This window comes from Vespula vulgaris, chromosome 5 (genome assembly GCF_905475345.1).
Source record: "Vespula vulgaris chromosome 5, iyVesVulg1.1, whole genome shotgun sequence".
Taxonomy (NCBI): Eukaryota; Metazoa; Arthropoda; class Insecta; order Hymenoptera; family Vespidae; genus Vespula; species Vespula vulgaris.
Genome location: NC_066590.1, coordinates 3,250,656 through 3,268,985, shown reverse-complemented (window position 1 = coordinate 3,268,985; position 18,330 = coordinate 3,250,656). Strand labels below are relative to the sequence as shown.

The 18,330-nt window shown below is 32.8% G+C and overlaps 4 protein-coding genes across 7 annotated transcripts in view; 2 read left to right on the top strand and 2 right to left on the bottom strand.

The window, feature by feature from the left end:
* LOC127064129 (1-phosphatidylinositol 4,5-bisphosphate phosphodiesterase epsilon-1-like) overlaps positions 1 to 6,107 on the top strand; it is a 77,750-nt gene extending 71,643 nt beyond the window's left edge. For all 3 annotated transcript variants that reach the window (XM_050994732.1, XM_050994730.1, XM_050994733.1), the window contains 6 exons: positions 108 to 335; positions 789 to 1,013; positions 1,122 to 1,425; positions 1,523 to 1,877; positions 1,971 to 2,294; positions 2,458 to 6,107. In XM_050994732.1, coding sequence (XP_050850689.1) covers positions 108 to 335; positions 789 to 1,013; positions 1,122 to 1,425; positions 1,523 to 1,877; positions 1,971 to 2,294; positions 2,458 to 3,967 — 2,946 coding nt within the window. In that variant the 3' untranslated portion in view covers positions 3,968 to 6,107. The remainder of the gene's footprint in view (positions 1 to 107; positions 336 to 788; positions 1,014 to 1,121; positions 1,426 to 1,522; positions 1,878 to 1,970; positions 2,295 to 2,457) is intronic.
* Positions 6,108 to 6,256: 149 nt separating this feature from the next.
* Positions 6,257 to 11,609, top strand: LOC127064146 (N-acetylneuraminate lyase-like). Of its 2 annotated transcripts, XM_050994765.1 has the most exons (8): positions 6,257 to 9,704; positions 9,825 to 9,886; positions 10,010 to 10,080; positions 10,218 to 10,363; positions 10,514 to 10,682; positions 10,827 to 10,972; positions 11,044 to 11,215; positions 11,292 to 11,609. In XM_050994765.1, exons 1-8 carry the CDS (start codon positions 9,699 to 9,701, stop codon positions 11,435 to 11,437), a joined length of 918 nt encoding a protein of 305 aa, XP_050850722.1. In that variant the 5' UTR covers positions 6,257 to 9,698; the 3' UTR covers positions 11,438 to 11,609. The 2 variants fall into 2 exon arrangements, with proteins under 2 accessions (XP_050850722.1, XP_050850723.1); XM_050994766.1 differs by lacking the exon at positions 10,010 to 10,080.
* Positions 11,610 to 11,697: 88 nt separating this feature from the next.
* On the bottom strand, positions 11,698 to 14,040 carry LOC127064137 (heat shock protein 68-like). Its single transcript, XM_050994753.1, has one exon. The coding sequence runs from the start codon at positions 13,854 to 13,856 to the stop codon at positions 11,967 to 11,969; it is 1,890 nt and encodes a 629-aa protein (XP_050850710.1). The 5' UTR covers positions 13,857 to 14,040; the 3' UTR covers positions 11,698 to 11,966.
* A 720-nt stretch (positions 14,041 to 14,760) lies between these two features.
* LOC127064148 (alpha-soluble NSF attachment protein) lies at positions 14,761 to 18,320 on the bottom strand. Its single transcript, XM_050994771.1, has 5 exons — positions 18,090 to 18,320; positions 17,409 to 17,605; positions 17,035 to 17,300; positions 16,741 to 16,914; positions 14,761 to 16,640 (listed from the first exon to the last, which is right to left on the bottom strand). The coding sequence occupies exons 1-5, from the start codon at positions 18,176 to 18,178 to the stop codon at positions 16,491 to 16,493; spliced, it is 876 nt and encodes a 291-aa protein (XP_050850728.1). The 5' UTR covers positions 18,179 to 18,320; the 3' UTR covers positions 14,761 to 16,490.
* Between the last annotated feature and the right edge of the window lie 10 nt (positions 18,321 to 18,330).

Genomic DNA, 18,330 nt, shown 5'->3' with positions numbered 1-18,330 from the left:
AATTAGACGAGAACGATTACAAGATATAAAAAACCAAACCAAAAAAAAAAGAAAAGAAAAAAAAGAGTGCAATCAGAACTTCATGTGTTTGTACATTCTCATTCTAGAGGCACGAACCAGATCCAGTTTTACGCACACAGTGGTGTTTATCTTTCGAGGGCTTTGCACGGTACATGATGGACAAGGACAATTACGCCTTCCCAAACGAATATGCGACGCCGTCGGAGAGCGAAATGCAACAGCCCTTGTCCCAATATTACATCGCAAGCTCGCACAACACTTATCTGACCGGTCATCAGCTCAAGGGCGAATCATCCGTCCAGCTTTATTCACAGGTTACAATTTCTTATGAAATATCATATACGTAGATAGAAAATGTTGTAATATCTTTAAAATCGATTAAACTTATGACCCACTCGTTGTTCTCGATTCCTCGATTTGACCTGTCGTTTGACCTACTAGCCTTCGAACACTGACAAGAATCACCATTTCCGATCGATTCTATGCCTGATCCTTCCATTTTTAACCTCTCGAAATCGGCACCGTCCTCCGTTCGATCTTATCAAATATCCAGTAGATTCGAATTGTATGTTTGATACGGTCAAAGTTTCCCTTCGACTTTAATTAAATCGTAATCGATCCTATCGAATGAAATTAGTTGGGTCTCTAACGTAACCGACGATCGATGTTACTCCCTTCGTAACTTTTTCTTTTACTAAATTAATCTTAAGATTGAATCGAATGTAGGAACACGATGCAAATTCTAATTTGTGATATCGATCTTTTAGGTCCTTTTGACCGGATGTCGATGCGTAGAACTAGACTGCTGGGATGGCGACGATGGATCGCCTCTCATTTATCACGGTCACACCTTTACCACCAAGATACCTTTTCGATTGGTCGTAGAAGCGATCGACAGGAGTGCATTCGTCAGTTCACCGTATCCAGTTATACTGTCTATTGAAAATCACTGTTCCCAGAGTCAACAAGCACGAATGGCACAAATCTTTCAGGTAAATTCGATATTGCGATATCTGTTATTCTCTAAGTTATTAATTTACTAATTTCTATTGTACATAGATATCTATTATATATTAAATAACATTTTCTATCGATTACAGTCGGTCTTTGGTGAAAAACTCGTAACGAAGTTTCTATTCGAAACGGATTTTGGTGAAGATCCACAGTTACCCTCGCCGTCGCAATTGCGATATAGGATATTGATAAAAAATAAGAAATTAGTAGTGGACCCAACTGGACCGTTAGTTCACGCCCCGGTATCCTATCGTGGTAAAATGTTGATGTCGGATCGGGCATCGTCTATGAAACAAATGCGAACGGATGCAAGTAGCACGTCCGTGGTCGAATACTTCAGCGAGGACGAGGACGATGAGGAAGACGACGACGAGGATGATAATATCGATGGTAATCATTTATATTGGTATTATAAGTATTATTTTTCTATCTTTCATTCTTATTTTCTTTTCTTTTCTTTTCTTCTTTTTTTTGGATTCGTCCCTAGACAATTCAATATCGAGCTACGAGAGATATTTGGGTAGTAATCCGGCACACAGCCGCCTAAAATCGGATGCGGCAGTCGATGATAAAGTTCAACCGAAGCAGAGCAGTCAAATCGCTAAGGAACTTTCGGATTTGGTCGTTTATTTACAAGCTATTAAATTCCGTGGTCTAAACACAACACCGGGAACAGGCACCACCGGGAAAGTTCGTCATCCGTCTCATACAGGACCCGTTCAAAGACACAGTATCGCTGGAATCGGGAGCAGCGGTGTAGCTTCCTCTTCTGGATCACCACAATCACTTTCAACGTCTGCTTCGATTGCGAGCGGTGGCAGTAATATCGATAATCTTTTCAGGTATTATTCTATTTCTATAACGCATTGACAGAAGAAAAAAAAAAAGGAAAAGAAATAGAAATTAATAAAATCTTCGATCGCATTTTTTATCAGGTCGACGCGCGGCGTACCAGCGTGCTTCCAGTGCTCGTCTCTAAACGAAAGCACTGCCAAAAAAATTTGTAGAAAGCAGCCATTGGGTGTCGTAGCACACGCGGAAACACAATTGGTTCGAACATATCCAGCTGGAATGCGTATCGACTCGACCAATTTCAATCCTGTCATTTTCTGGGCATTTGGTATACAAATGGTAGCGTTGAATTATCAGACAGACGATGCCGGATTGAATTTGAATGCTGCCATGTTCGAACAGAACGGACAATGCGGATACGTGAGGAAACCTTCGGTAATGTGGGACAAGAGTCACATGATGTATAGGTACGTTGAATTATTCAATAGGTGTATCACGAATAAAGTGACAGATAGGATATGTATTTTTTCATATGTTCGTATGTTCCTTCTTTTTTCTTGATTTTTATATTGTTTGTTTTGTTTTCTTTTCTTTTCTTTTTTTATTTTATTATTCATTCCATATTTACAGACGTTTCAATCCATGGGACAAAGAATTCGATGGTCTTCACTCCGCACATTTGACTTTATCGGTGGTGTCGGGACAATACGTTTCGCCAACAAACTTCTTTGCCAGTACGTACGTCGAAATCGAGCTGGTGGGCATACCGATCGATTGTGCAAAACACAAAACGAAAATCATACAAAACAATGCCCTTAATCCAATTTGGAACGAAAAGTTTTGCTTTCAAGTAATGTTCAAAGATCTAGCCTTTTTAAGATTCGGTATAGTCGAAGCAAGCTCGCATCATTTGATAGCGCAACGCGTTATACCTTTGAAATGTCTCAGACCAGGTTACAGGCACGTTAGATTGCGTTCGTGCAAAAACAAACCATTGGCGTTATCCACGTTATTTATATATTCACGATTGGAGGAGGAAAGTCTCGATTACAATACCTGCTGCCGCGATCACAAGGAAACGTCTTCGAAACGACCGTCCTCGGGAAAGGAGCCGGATAAATTGACTAGCGTAGATCCAGGTCTTGGTGGAGTCACGTTGAAGAGAAGAATGTTTTTCCTTATGGTTTATCACGTAATACCGGAGGAACCGTATACTATTCTAAAAGTAACCCAAGATAGTACTACTCAAGAAGTAATGTTGCAAGCTTTACAAAAGGCAGGAATATCAGCCGAACACGTGGACGAGTATATTCTTGTGGAGGAGGTGTCACGTGGATGGGAAAAACGAGATCGAGAGGAATTACCAACTCAACGAGTTCTCGATCCAACCGAACATCCTCTTCAAGCGCAAGCTCTTTGGAAAGGACAAGGTCGATTCCTATTAAAACGTGTCGGCGATGATCCAAGTAGCAGAGCTTGGCTTGCATCGATACGAAGTACAGCTGGACATTCGAAATTGGATACAAATTCGCGGGATCATTCGACTCATATATGGGACGAAGCAGATACCTTTCTAGTCTGCATTTACAACGTTTCACCAGAAATACCGTACGCGATTTTACGAGTACCGGTTAGTAGTTCCGCACAGGACGTACTAGCTCAGGCACTTGTTAAGGCAAGGAGAATGGAGGATCCAATGAAATTCGCTTTGGTAGAGGAATTGGAATGGGGCGGGGCTGGTGCCGTTGGTAGTGGTAATCGTCAGTTGAGAGTCCTTAGAGACGAGGAAAATGTTTATAGTACGCAAGCGTTTTGGAAGACACTCGGTCGATTTATATTAAGGGAAAGAGAACAAGCGATACCGAGACGACATTTGTTACCAGCTACATTAGACAGGCTCAGTAAGGGTTTCTCCGTTGGTAGATCAGTATCTCTCCCTGGATCTAGCAAGGAGAAGGTTCCGGTTAGCGAAGCATTATCCGATCCAACGTCCAGAGGTTTAAGACACCGTTTATTGATGCCAGGTCGTAGACGAGAAGTTCATTCCGACGGTGAGGATACTCGAGAATCTGATCTATTAAACGCGGCTCTTCATTTAAAAAAAGTCTCATTGAGAAAACTAAGAGTTTGGAAATCATAGTGGCAGTCACGGGCGACGTCGATAACTTCGATCTTCGCCGTTCGGAAAAATCAGGCTTAAATGATCTATCCAAAATTAATATCGGACATCTCTTTGATCTAACGTCCAGGAATATCGATTAGGATCGAATTCAAATGAACATGAAAAAAGAAAAATTAACAATAATTTCAATTTGTATACGAATTCGTGCGAATGGGACAAAATCATTATTTGCTCTAACGATGTATAATATTATCGATGAAAAAAAAAAAAATATGATACGTTGGCGGGAGTTATCGAAGCGAAAAAAAGAATTCAATTGCGAGAATTATTCAATTTCGATGCGATTCGATTCGATTCAATTTGATTCGAATCGTCGATGGAAAATAATTTATTCCCTATTATTCGTTTATTAACGAATTCATTCTTATCACTCGATTCAATTCGTGTGGCCATTCAATGAGACCGATAATAATGATGATGTTCCGAATATTATAAATAATATCGCAGAATCAATCAAGAAATTCAATCGTATCTCAAATTTCAATGAAGAAATCACAATAGAATTTTGTTTCAATTTTCTCTAGGTAAATTCAAAGTCGAGGAAGATAAGTCGATCTATGTATGTCTATGTTGGACCATTATCACGTTGCGATAATGCGATAGTCGAGCATTAATTATATAATTACCATATTATGGCATCTCGTGTCGGCAAGAAAAAAAAAAACAAACAAAAAAAAAGGAAAAAAAAATTAAAAAAAATAAGTAAAGAAAAAGCCAAAACCCTTTGGGCTTTCTTTATAACGCGTCAGTATTATTTCTTAGTACAATTTCACACACACATACACATATATACAAACATTCTTTTTCTTTCTCTCTCTCTCTCTCTCTCTCTCTCTCTCTCTCTCTCTCTCTCTCTTTCTTTCTCTTTCTCTTTCTCTTTCTCTTTCTCTCTCTCTCTCTTTCTCTTTCTCTTTCTTTCTCTCTTTCTCTTTCTCTCTCTCTCTTTCTCTCTCTTTCTCTTTCTTTTTTCTTTATTCCTTTTATCATAAAAAATATTACCTACGAGAGAGAGTTATCATTTATTTTTTACATGTAAAAGGAGTGAACTCATTATCGTATTTATTACTATTACTGGAAGATATCAAACTTCTATATACATACGTATATAAATACGTATATACATACATCGCTAACGTTTGCAGAATCGATCGATGTTATTCTTTCTTACACTCACACATATACGTGCGCTCGCGCACAGACACTACAGTCTCTTCCTCTTTATCTTTTTAAAAGATAACATAATCAATGTATATATTATACAAGGTCGTGGAGTGTCGATTTTTCGTTTTTTTCGTGTATACGCGTTCGAATAAAATTGCTTTAAAAAGAAGAAAAAGAAGAAGAAGATGAAGAAGAAGAAAAAAAGAAGAAGATGGTTCGTCCAAAGTACCGAGATAGCCTAATTTTTGTTAATTAACACTAAATAAACTCCATAGTAACAAATGGTAGCACGATGTAACTGATAATATGAGTTATCTGCCAACGATGCCACAAGAATCTCGTTCCGTCTTCCAAATATGTTCTAAATAATAATATCTATTTTCAAAGAATTACTGATAATTTCCTAAAACTAAATCCATATAAATCCAATTGATACGATCGTATTATTTAAATGCATGATGTAAGAAAAGACAAATATTGTCTCTTTCGACGTCTCGTGACATCGTTGAGCATCCGTACACGCGCATATAACGTAACATATATATACACACACGCACATATACATATGTGTGTGTATATATATATATATGTTCGGAAATAAATAAGCATAAAGGAAAGAGAAAATAAACGATTAGGACTATTGCGAATTAGTTGTTATCAATGTGCGAGATAAGAGAAAAGAAACGTGTATGTACATAAGCGAAAACGAATAATGGCTACTAATAACGATAATTAAACGTTATGTATTTTAATTGGATCGACACTCCCCGAAGAAAGAAAAAATTTGCAGAAACCCCAAAGTAAAAAAAAAAAAAAATTAAGAAAAAGAAAAAGAAAAAGAAAGCATCGCCAGCAGTTAGGAGAGGTCGTCGGTCATCGAAAAATTTCGAAGGAAATAAAGAAAGAAATTTGTTTAAAATTAAAAAAAAAAAAGAAAGAAAGAAAGAAAAGAAAAAGAAGGGAAAAAACGTGTTACGCGTTAATTAAATCGTTCATGTCGTAAAAAGAGTTTTGATAGTTTGAGACGTTTGACACACAGTGAGGATCGAGAAAAGAAAAGAAAATAAGTTTCTAAGCTCTTCGAAAAGCTTTCGCGTCTTTATAAAGAGGGGGAGAAACGGCTACTTCTCTAATACTTTTGGGACCACTCTCGTTAAGAATATTATCCGGGTGCTTTCTATTCTATTTCGATTTTTCGTCGGCGATGGGAAGAAAATAAAAGGTATATATATATATATATATATATATATATATATATATCGAAAATACGTAATCAAGTTGATACGATGAAGAGAAATGATCTTTCGATCTTCGAATACAAGGCTCCTTCTTAAAGCGAGTTAACAAAGAAATATAAAACAAAAAATTGTACTTATGTATTAAATTATTTAAATATTTGAGATCGGGCATATCCCTACTGTACATATCCGTAATTCATTTAATTGCTCTATTATATATTTAATAGTATATATATATATATATATGTGTGTGTATGTATATATATATATATATATATATATATATATGCTATGTGTGTACTGCTGCACTTTTATACGGGGCGCGTTGTAAAGCCGTTTTAAAAAAGAGATCGTTAAAATGAGGAATTGTTGAAGGAAAATAATAAAAAAAAAAATGTCGATCGAATCTAACGATTTCAAGGAAAAAAAAAAAAATGTCTCTAACGTGGCTCGGGCTGGCCTGAACACGCGATCGTTTTACTCTCCGTTAAAAGTATACACATTAATATTATAATACATATACATATATACGATATGTCGTTTCATATATAATGAACTTTATAACACGAGAACACGTAAACACACAAAAGCGCATAAGCGCTTCTCATTTATACACTACACATAAGTATTACATACTACATATATCATCGCAACTAAACCAGGCTGATATAATCGAAGAAAAATGGGGCTTATCATCGGACAGCTTAATGCGTTGTCAATAAATTATTTATACAATAATTTCATGGGTAAGTTAAAAAGTTAACGTATATATTATAGTAGTAATATTCGATCGAAATAAAGTCGAATCCATACCAAAGAGAAATGATAAAATTAGATAAATCCACTGGTATAATTAATTATTCATCGAAAACTAATAACTGAACGCTGATTATATATAAATAAATATATTTGTGTGTGTGTATGTGTGTGTGAGGGTGTGGCTGTGCATAATATATATATATGTACATAAATGTATATTCGTATACATTTATGTACGTATATACATGCATATGTATATATATACAGATATATATATATATGTGTGTATGTGAATGTGCGTCTATCGAAATGTTATTCGTTTTATTTTATAAGTTCATTCGTTTTATACTCAAATCGATCGATCGATCATCGTATCGAAAATTCGATGCTCTACGATCGTCGAATACTTAGAATAATGTTTATAATGGTTGAAACTTCGCGAAATATAAACTTTTATATAACATCGTTCAAGTTGAAAAATATCAATTATATTGCCGATATATTTATGTATATCGCTTATATACGTTACGCACATACCTTTTACGTGCATATTAATTATATTCATTGTTTACGAAATAATGTTCAATAATTCCCATGAAATATAAGAAGAAAAAAAAAAGGCTAATATACTTTTCTACGTCTAATACTACAGCTTCGTATTTTAATTTTCTGATTTAGCCTAAGGTGCTAATACATACATATGTACGTACATACATGCATATTATATTATATTCAGAAAGATCGCGCATATAAAATTTTTTCATACACTTCCATGTTGTCGTTAGGTGGTAACGCGAAAAACAAAGATAACAAGAAATAAAAGGGATACAGTTATAAACGATATATTTTATACATAGGATGTATATAAAATTATGATTGTCCTTATATAAAATGAGGTACATACTCTTCTAATTCATTGTTTAGTTGATCTCGATAACGATAAACATTTAATTTTTGTTATCTTCTTTGAGAAACTTTCCTATAAAGTATGTTTTCAAAGAACGACCTCCAACGCAAGAAAGTAGAAAATGTATTCTATTCAAAAGAGTTGTATTCTCTATACAATTGGAAAATTGGATAATGAATTAGAGTTTTTTCTCTGATTAGAAATTAATAACCTTCATACGTACTTATATAATGATCTCGCGTCAGAGTAAATATATGCGAACGAGTTTTAATCGTAAAATCGATCGATTGTCGACTTGACTAAAATAATTTCGAAAGAGCAAACTCGCTCTTCATCGAGACTCTGTATGACAAGAGAATGACGAGAATGAAAAAAAAATAAAATAAAATTGAATTAAATAAAAATTAAATAAATGAAATCATTACGAGGTAGATTTAGAATTTTATTAGTGCGAGCGATTACATTCGAATTTACGACGATTTACCATCACGAACGATGTTTTAAATAAAGAAGAAAAAGAAAAAAAAGAAAAAATTAAATGAAATGAAATAAAATTAAATAAAATAAAATTGTGAATTTAGAACTAACGTAAAGTAATAATGATGTATCTCGATAATGATGTATCACGAGAAAAAGCCAAAAAAAATATATATATAATGAAAAAACTTTTCCTAGTTCTCATCGACTATGTTGTGTGTAGCTATGGATTTTGTCGCATTTCAATAATCGAAGATTAATGAAGGAAGAGAAAAAAGGCATTATAAGAGAATGGACTATATAAAAGTTTAAGAAACAATAGAAAATTCTCTCTTTGGCGTTATTATGTAAAAACACATACGAGTAGAGAGCCCCTGTTCTTGTTTCGAAAGAACATAAAAATTATTACATGTCGTACACACGAAGAGGGAAAAAAGAAAAGAGAAAAAAAAAGAAAAAAAAAGAATAAAAAAAAAATAAGAAACGCATGCAACCGTCTTGGAACATATATATATATATATATATATATATATATATATATATATATAAAAGATTTACTATTACTACAATGTATTAATATATTAATAACATTGACATTGTTGAAACACAAGAAAAAAAAGAAAAAGAAGGAAAACAGAAATCTACATGTAAATAAATACAAATAACATTTTTATATAAATAATGTCGCTCCATTTATTCGTTTCCAATCATATTTATATCATAGTTTATCTATATTTATGTTTCAATTTCATTGTTGTTTCTATTATGTCTATTATCGTATAAGAGAAAGAAAAAGAGAAAGAGAGAGAGAGAGAGAGAGAGAGAGAGAGAGAGAGGGAGGAGAAAAATAGAAGAGAGAAATATCTTTAACGAAAAAAATGCTTAAATGTATGGTAAGGTATAACGTTGTGTGTGTGTATATGTATATATATATATATATATATATATATATATACACATGTACGTACATATGATAAGTGCGAATTATCACATAAGAAAAGATCAACACAGTCTTATCGGTTGTTGACGACAAGTCGTATTTCTTGCTTCGCACAGCAGTATTAATACGGAGCTCTGTTTAAACGGTTGTGTCTAACGATCCTGTGTTCGTATACTCATCGTTTCATAAAATTTTCTATTCAGCAATATGCCGGTAAATATATATTTACATTACATATATATATTTGCATACATCGCGATCGAATAAAATGAATAAATGAATAAAATTGGTTATCGATGTATGGATCATCTAAAAATTTATATTTTATTTTAGAATATATCGTTCACCTTTAAAGGATTAATGGCTCCTGTATTTACGCCATTCACTACTGACGGGTAAAATACTTATATAATACGCCCTGAGAAATATATCGTATTTCTTTTCTTTTTTTTACACATATACATAAATTATATTTTCGTTGAATAATATTCCCATTGATATTATTCTGATAATTATAGGACGTTAAAATTGGATATGGTACCGTCATATGCAAATTATTTAGCTGAATACGGGATCAATGGAGTTCTTGGTATATATTTAATATACGTATATATTTATTATATGGATTAAGTTAAAAAAATGAAATTACGTTGATATCTTCTCTCTCTTTCTCTCTCTCTCTTTATTTCATAAATATTTATTCAATATTCTTAATATTATACGAAGTTAATGGAACGACTGGAGAAGGTACGTCGATGAACTTACAAGAAAGGAAATCAGTTGCGGAAGCTTGGTCGCGAACAGTGAAATTTACAAATCAACATATGATGGTTCAAGTAGGTGGCACAAACTTACCCGACGTGATGGAATTAGTAAGTTAAATTTTATAATAAGTAAACATACAGTACCTTATATCGATATATGTTTGTACTTATACTTACGTTGTAATTTATAATATAAAAACAGTCCTTTCTTTTATTTTTTTTTTTTTTTGTTGTTTTTGCTTTCTTTTTTCTACAAAGGCCAAACACGCGGAAAGTATAAAAGCAAATTCTATACTTTGTTTACCTGAACTATACTTCAAGCCAACTACGTCACAAGAATTAGTCGATTATCTGAAACAAGTAGCTCAAGCGGCACCAAATACACCCTTGTTGTATTATCATATACCATCGTATACCAATGTTAATAGTAAGATAATTTATTTGATTTTTCTTTTTTATCACTTTCTTACATTTTGCATATTTTCTATATTTTTTCTATTTTTTATATTTTTAAATATAAAAAAAAGAATATATATACACACATAGAATTTACAAAATATACTCTTTACAGTACACATGGGACAATTTTTAGAATCCGTAAAAAATGAAATTCCATCGCTCGTAGGTATAAAGTTTACGAGTACTGATCTAGTAGAAGGTACACAGGCATTACATATTAACAATAATCAATATGCTGTATTTCTTGGTTGTGATCAGGTAATCTTCATTAATATATAATTGAAATATATCTATATATAAATGATAATAATTATTATACATCGAAATAGCTCATCTCAGCTGGTTGCTCGTTAGGATTAGAATGTTTTATAGCTACGAGTATAAATGTATTTCCAAAACTTGTTAAAGAATTGATCGATGCAAACAACTCAGCGGAATTGATAACAGCTAAGAAAAAACAAGAAACTTTAACAGATACCATTAATATCGTATCTAAATACGGTAAATTATCAATAAAATTTACATTTTTTCATTTGTTTGCAATGTATTACTTTTTACAAATGATTTTATTTTTAAGGTAATTGGATCCCAACGATGAAATATGCTATGCAGGTTATTAGTATGCTTCAAGTTGGACCTCCGCGTAATCCATTGAAACAAATTTCGGATAAATCTATGAAATGGATGAAAGAAGACTTGAATAAACTCAAAGATTTAAATTAATTCGTTGATACTATCTAATACATGAAAATTAAAATGAAGAAAAGATACTAAGAGAATTTCGATTATTATATCTATTGCTTATCTTATTTGTGAAATAATACGGGAGAGAAATAATTTCCATTTATCGGATTACAATATATTAAAATATATTTTAAGAAAACATCATTTTGAATTGTGACATTTTATTTTTCAATGAGATCTCTTTCTTTACTAGATATTAAAAATAAAAAGAAGTGGAAAAATGACAATAATCCGCAATATTAACAAAAATTAATAATTTATTATCACAATCATAGGACATTTGAAGAGAGCAACTTGCTTGCAAGTATTACTTAATACTTTTCTGCTTGATAAATAATTGATTAAAATTAGGTACAATATCTCATAAATACATAAAACGAACTTAACAAACATGGAATTTAAAAAGTTATAAAATAATATCAGTCAAGTAAAGAAAAAAAAAAAAAAAGGAAAAAATCTGTAACATATTTAGAATATGTTAAGAATATATCACATTTCATATCTCTTATTAATCTATTTCTTCTACGGTAGGACCAGTGTTATCCCCATAATTCTGCTGAGCTCCGCCCTGATGAATTTTCGTCATGATGGGTGAGAATTGCTTTTGCAATTCCTCCAATTTGTACTTATATTCTTCCACTTCCGCAAGTACATTATTGTCTAGCCAACGCAGAGTATCTTCGCAAATCTCCTTTACTTTATTCTTATCAGTTTCCGTCAATTTGGATCCACTATCCTCAATCGCTTGTTTCACAGAGAAGACATAGCTTTCTAATTGATTCCTGATAGCAACCTTCTCTCTCTGTTCCTTGTCTTGCTGTTTATAGCGTTCTGCTTCTGCCAACATTCTATCAATTTCATCTCTGCTCAAGCGACCCTTATCGTTGGTTATTCTGATGTTATTGCTTCGACCAGTGGCGGTGTCCTTCGCGGTGACATGAAGAATTCCATTAGCATCCATATCAAAGATGACCTCGATCTTTGGTACACCGCGTGGAGCAGGTGCGATACCGCTCAGTTCGAATCTTCCAAGTAAATTGTTATCCTTGGTCATTGCTCGTTCACCTTCGTAAACTTGAACAGTTACTCCTGGTTGATTGTCGGAGTATGTAGTAAACGTTTGCGTCTGCTTGCACGGTATACGAGAGTTACGTTCAATGATGTTAGTCATAACACCACCTGCAGTCTCGATACCAAGAGAGAGAGGAGCAACATCGACCAAAAGTACATCCTGTAGAGTGGAATTTTTAGAACCTTCTCCAGTGAGTATAGCTGCCTGTACCGCTGCTCCGTAAGCAACAGCCTCGTCAGGATTGATAGAAAGATTCAACTGTTTTCCACAGAAGAAATTCTGTAACATACTTTGGACCTTCGGTATACGAGTCGAACCACCAACGAGAACGACATCGTCTATCGATCGTTTATCCAATTTTGCATCGGCTAATGCCTTTTCCACTGGTTCCAAAGTAGATCTGAAGAGATCAGCGCAGAGCTCTTCGAAACGGGCTCGAGAGATTTTCGTATAAAAATCGATACCTTCGTAAAGAGCGTCGATCTCGATCGTAGCCTCCGTGCTCGAGGACAAAGTTCTCTTGGCACGTTCAGCAGCCGTTCTCAATCTTCTCAAAGATCTAGCATTGCTTCTCATATTCTTCTTATATTTCCTCTCGAATTCTTTACAGAAATGATCGACCAATCTCGAGTCAAAATCTTCGCCACCCAAGTGAGTATCACCTGCCGTAGATTTTACCTCGAAGAGAGAACCTTCATCGATGGTAAGGATAGAAACGTCGAAGGTACCACCTCCCAGATCGAAAATCAATACGTTTCTCTCTCCCTTTAAATTTTTGTCCAAGCCATAAGCTAATGCCGCGGCTGTAGGTTCGTTGATTATTCTCAGTACGTTTAAACCAGCTATCGCACCTGCGTCTTTCGTAGCCTGACGTTGCGAATCATTGAAATAAGCTGGTACCGTGATAACAGCATCTCGAACAGTCTGTCCCAGATAAGCCTCGGCAGTTTCCTTCATCTTCGTCAAAACCATAGAACTTATTTCTTCTGGATTGAACCTTTTGTTCTCGTCACGAAATTCTACCTGGATCTTAGGCTTTCCATCTTCGTTCACCACTTGGAACGGCCAATGTTTCAAATCGTTCTGAATCTTTTGATCGTCGTATCTCCGACCGATCAATCGTTTCGCATCGAAAACTGTATTGGCTGGATTCATCGCTACTTGGTTCTTAGCAGCATCGCCGATTAAACGTTCCGTGTCTGTAAAAGCAACGTAACTTGGTGTCGTTCTGTTACCTTGATCATTGGCAATGATCTCCACTTTTCCTTGTTGCCAAACTCCTACGCAGGAGTAAGTGGTTCCCAAGTCAATACCAATAGCAGGCATTTTCAATTTTTCACTTTGTATTTTCTTCCAATTTCTTTCTATTCTTTCTAATTTGTTTTTATTCTTAAATACGAATTCACTGTTTTATATCTTTTCGTTGTTTTCGTCGTTATTTCGTCTTGTTATCGTTTACGTCATTCGATCACGCTTACTTCGCTTCTGGATAAACACTGACCAGCTCAACGCAGCGGGCCGCCTTTATATATCTCGTCCCTACTTCTCGATTGAGCTAGAAACTTCTCGATTGGTCGAGACGAAACGAGAACATACGGATCGATATTTCCTTCTCGCTTCTCTAGTTAAAACTCTTTCGAAACTTCTTCAAAATGTCTATGGATTAAATGTTTTGCGATTTAATTTGTCTTCTTACGTCATTCTGTTTTTCCATCATAGTTTTTTTTCTAAATACAAGCGAAATGATTTACGATTTATAAGAATTTTTCTTCATTGCTAAAAAGTATCATACGTTTAAAAATAGTTGTGTAGTCATTGTTATTGCGAACTTGCGTGACTTTCGAGATGTTTCGAGACATTAGTATCGATTAGAAGGAAATATACGATTAAAGCTTATTCCTTGCATGTATAACATTCGCGTAAAATTTCTTACGAATAAAAATCAGTAGCTCTTTGAGCTAATCGTAGCTGTTTCATTATTGTAAATCAAATTATTATGCATTCATTTAATTCCAATAGATTCTACTACGCATTTATAACTACCGTCCGATTGGTCGAACGTTCGAATATTCTATTTCTCTAATGAAAATGATTAGAAAGGACGTATATTTTTTGTAGATGTGTATTCTTTTTATTAATTACTTTTTTTCTTTAATATATTATTTATTTCATTATGATCTTTCTGTTGGATGTTGGAAAATGTAAAAGAATTAATAATTAATTCCGCATATTTATTTGTAATGTTGATTTATTAGTTTATGGAGATTTGTTAATCGCTTTTATACAGATATATCTTTATTTAACATCCTCAAAATAATCAGAATAGTACATCTTGTTTTGTACAGATAAATTAATATTTAAATTAATATAACTAGTCTGACTAAAAAAGAACGATAAAAAAAGAAAAGACGCAACTACTTTCTGTTCCTGACAATTAAAAGTATTGTTTGGTTTTTAAATTTTCATGAAAATTTTTTTTCTTCTTTGTTTTTCATTTTAGGCCATTTAAAAAGTTAAAAAGCTGCGCTTTGGAGTCCTTATACTTTTCTAAGTATTATCTGGCCCATCTGTATAAAACATAGTCATTGTTTTTAATTTTCTACGTTGATATATAGTCCTGTGATTTAGCACAAATCTCCAATTAATTTACGCAAAATTCTTGAAATTACCTACAGTGTAATATTGCATCATATCTTCCACTGTAACGATATATTATTTTTTATACAAATTTTTTACTCTCTTCTTTTATATGGATATAGAGTTATTTATATATTTTGGAATGAAATAAAACAGAGTTATAAAGTTATGGTCTCCGACTCGGATAAAAATACGTTCGATTAATACGTATAAAATAATAAAAGAAGGAAGAAGTATATATGTGAAAGAGAGAAACTGAGAAATTAATATACATACATACATACATACATACATACATACATATATATATATATATATATATGTATGTATATATATATATATTGAATGAATTTTTAAAAGGATTTTTCCTTTGTTTGTCAGTAACTAATGTTTACTTCTATTTTTTCTTTCTCATTATTAATAACAATTAAATTACATTTTACAAAAAAAAGATCGAGTAACTTAGTTTTATAATTATTAAATAATTAAAAAAAAAAAATAAGGATATCAACAAAATATACACTAACATCGGTGGAACAATGAATAAACATATATATGTATCATGTCTCCTATTTTAAAACACTGGCAGTGTAAGGACAACGACTGACAAAAATTTGACTTCATTCATTATTCCACTACGCGAATACAAGATATAAATTATATTACAAGATATATATTTAATATAAGTGCTAATATTTAATAAATAATATAATTAAATTATAACATTCTCTGCTTATATATCAAAAAATATAATCGTGACCGAGCATATATTCTAAAATTCGTTAACAATGAAATTTCATTTCTCTAATTTTTAATATTGAAATTATTGTGTGGTAATCAATTTACAAAAAACTGGAATATCTGGGTTTGTACTATTCAGACAAAAAGTTTTCATGCTGGAAACAAGTGCCAACTATTTTAACTATATTAGCACAAGTGTGTGAATCTTATTTTAGAAGCTGTACCTTACCAAACTCTTATTCTGTTCTCAATATTTATAACATTATACTATGCCTACATATAAGGCAATGCTATAACTGCATGTATTATATATGAATATGGAAAATAGCCTGTAAAGATCGATATAGAATTTGAAGCATTCTAACTTTCCGTGTTTCTATAATGATGCTTTTTAAGTATTGGGTTATACAGCAAACTTATTATGTTAGCTAGAATCGCAAGGGAATAATATGATATTCGGGTATAAAAACGAATCTACTTGATGAATACCACTGAAAGCAGGGTATAGTTTAGGAAAGAATACATGTAGATTTGGAGCATTAATATCATTGACATAATATAATGTAGATGAACAATAGCTGATCAGCGTAAATCAGGGTTATCATTGACTTGCTTTTTTATGCGTAATAATATTGTAGTATACCATTGATCCAATCGTGAGATTGAATCATATTCTTTCACTGCTTCTGTGAAGCCTTCTAGATGTTGTTCCTCGAGATGTTCTATCAATGTCTATGATAATAGAAAAAAATATATATACATAAAAATTTTATAAACATTTAAAGAAGAAATTACTATTAATAATATAATTAAATGATATAATATTTAATACCTTAATTAATTTATACTCTCTAGAATCTTGGAATGCTGGATATTGCTCATGATAACGTTCAATCGCATGTTGTGCATTTAATACATCAACGCATAAATGGCATAACGCGGCTCGAAAAAAGTATTCTTTTGCGCTGTACTTTAGTAATGAACTTTCTAATGACGAAGAAGCAACCTGTAAAGATTTTATTTATTTATATCCAAATCTGCACTTGAAAATCGTTTGCATGATCTTTTTTATAATACTTATTTATATATTTATATTATTTATATCGTTGATAATCTACTTCCATACCTGTTCATATATTTGAATTGCCTTCTCATAATTTTCTAGCTGAGCAGCATATTGTGCAACTTTCAACAAACATTTATTTGCAGAGGAATTACTTTCCTCGCCACGAAAGTAATCTGCTGCTTGTTCATAATGATGAACAGCGCGTTCTAAATCAACAGCCTCGCTCTCGTACATTTCCGCTATACTTTGATGATGCTTCGCTGCCATTGTAAACCGACCCATATCGGTATAAATCTCAATAGCTTTTAGCAAACAACTTATAGCCTCTGAAAATAATATATTCTCACTTGTATACAATGTTTCATTTTACTTAATTTTTTAATCTAATATCTTAAGGAAAAGAAAAAATAATCATATAAATAGTATTATTATACCATTGACATCAGATTTCTTAAAGCAGTTAGAAGCATCGACATAACAATTAGCAGCATCATGACGACTGCCAGCTTTGGCGTGTAAGTCCGCAGCTTCGTAAAATGCACTTCCTGCAGCACTCCATTTCTTGGCCATTTTGAACATATTTGCAGCACGCTGATAACATTCTACCGCTTCTTCTACTCTGGAGGAACCTCTATATAATCCAAAAATTATTAATATAAGTTTTATATTTTCATTTTTATGCGAATAATACAACAGATTCAACCATCTATAGAACGTCTTGAATAATAAATAAACAAAAATAATAATGATGATAAATCTTAATATATTCTTTTTTAAAAAAGTAATAAACATATTTTAGTATCATTCGTATTTTTTCTCCTACCATGATTCATAGCTTTAATTACTTTTGCGTTTTAGATTATATTAGACAAAGAAAACTTACGTATTACTGTACACACATAGACACTAATACGAACATGCGTGTTCCACATACTATGGAAAATGATTCAATAAAAGATCTGATAAGATAATATATGACAATTAAAAAAAAAAATAGAATTATAAATAGAGAAAATATTATAAAAATATGCTACCATAATGTGCATAAATAATATCACATCACGTTTATATTCTTCTGGTCGGACGAGTTCAAGTAAATCAATGTGTTAACATACCCAAATAAAGAACCAAAGAAACCTTTGGATGATAACTTCTTTTCAGCTTCGGCTACTAACTGCATCGCTTTCTGTTCGCTGTCAGCCATTCTTAAGACAATCGTATTACCGTCAAATTTTTATAAGCAACGGATCATTAAATCCAAGTTGAAGCGCACCTTCCACAAATAGACGTCACTAAACCTGATAAAAGCGCAGTGGTAAATCGACTGCCATTCGCAACAGTATAGCCAACCGATAC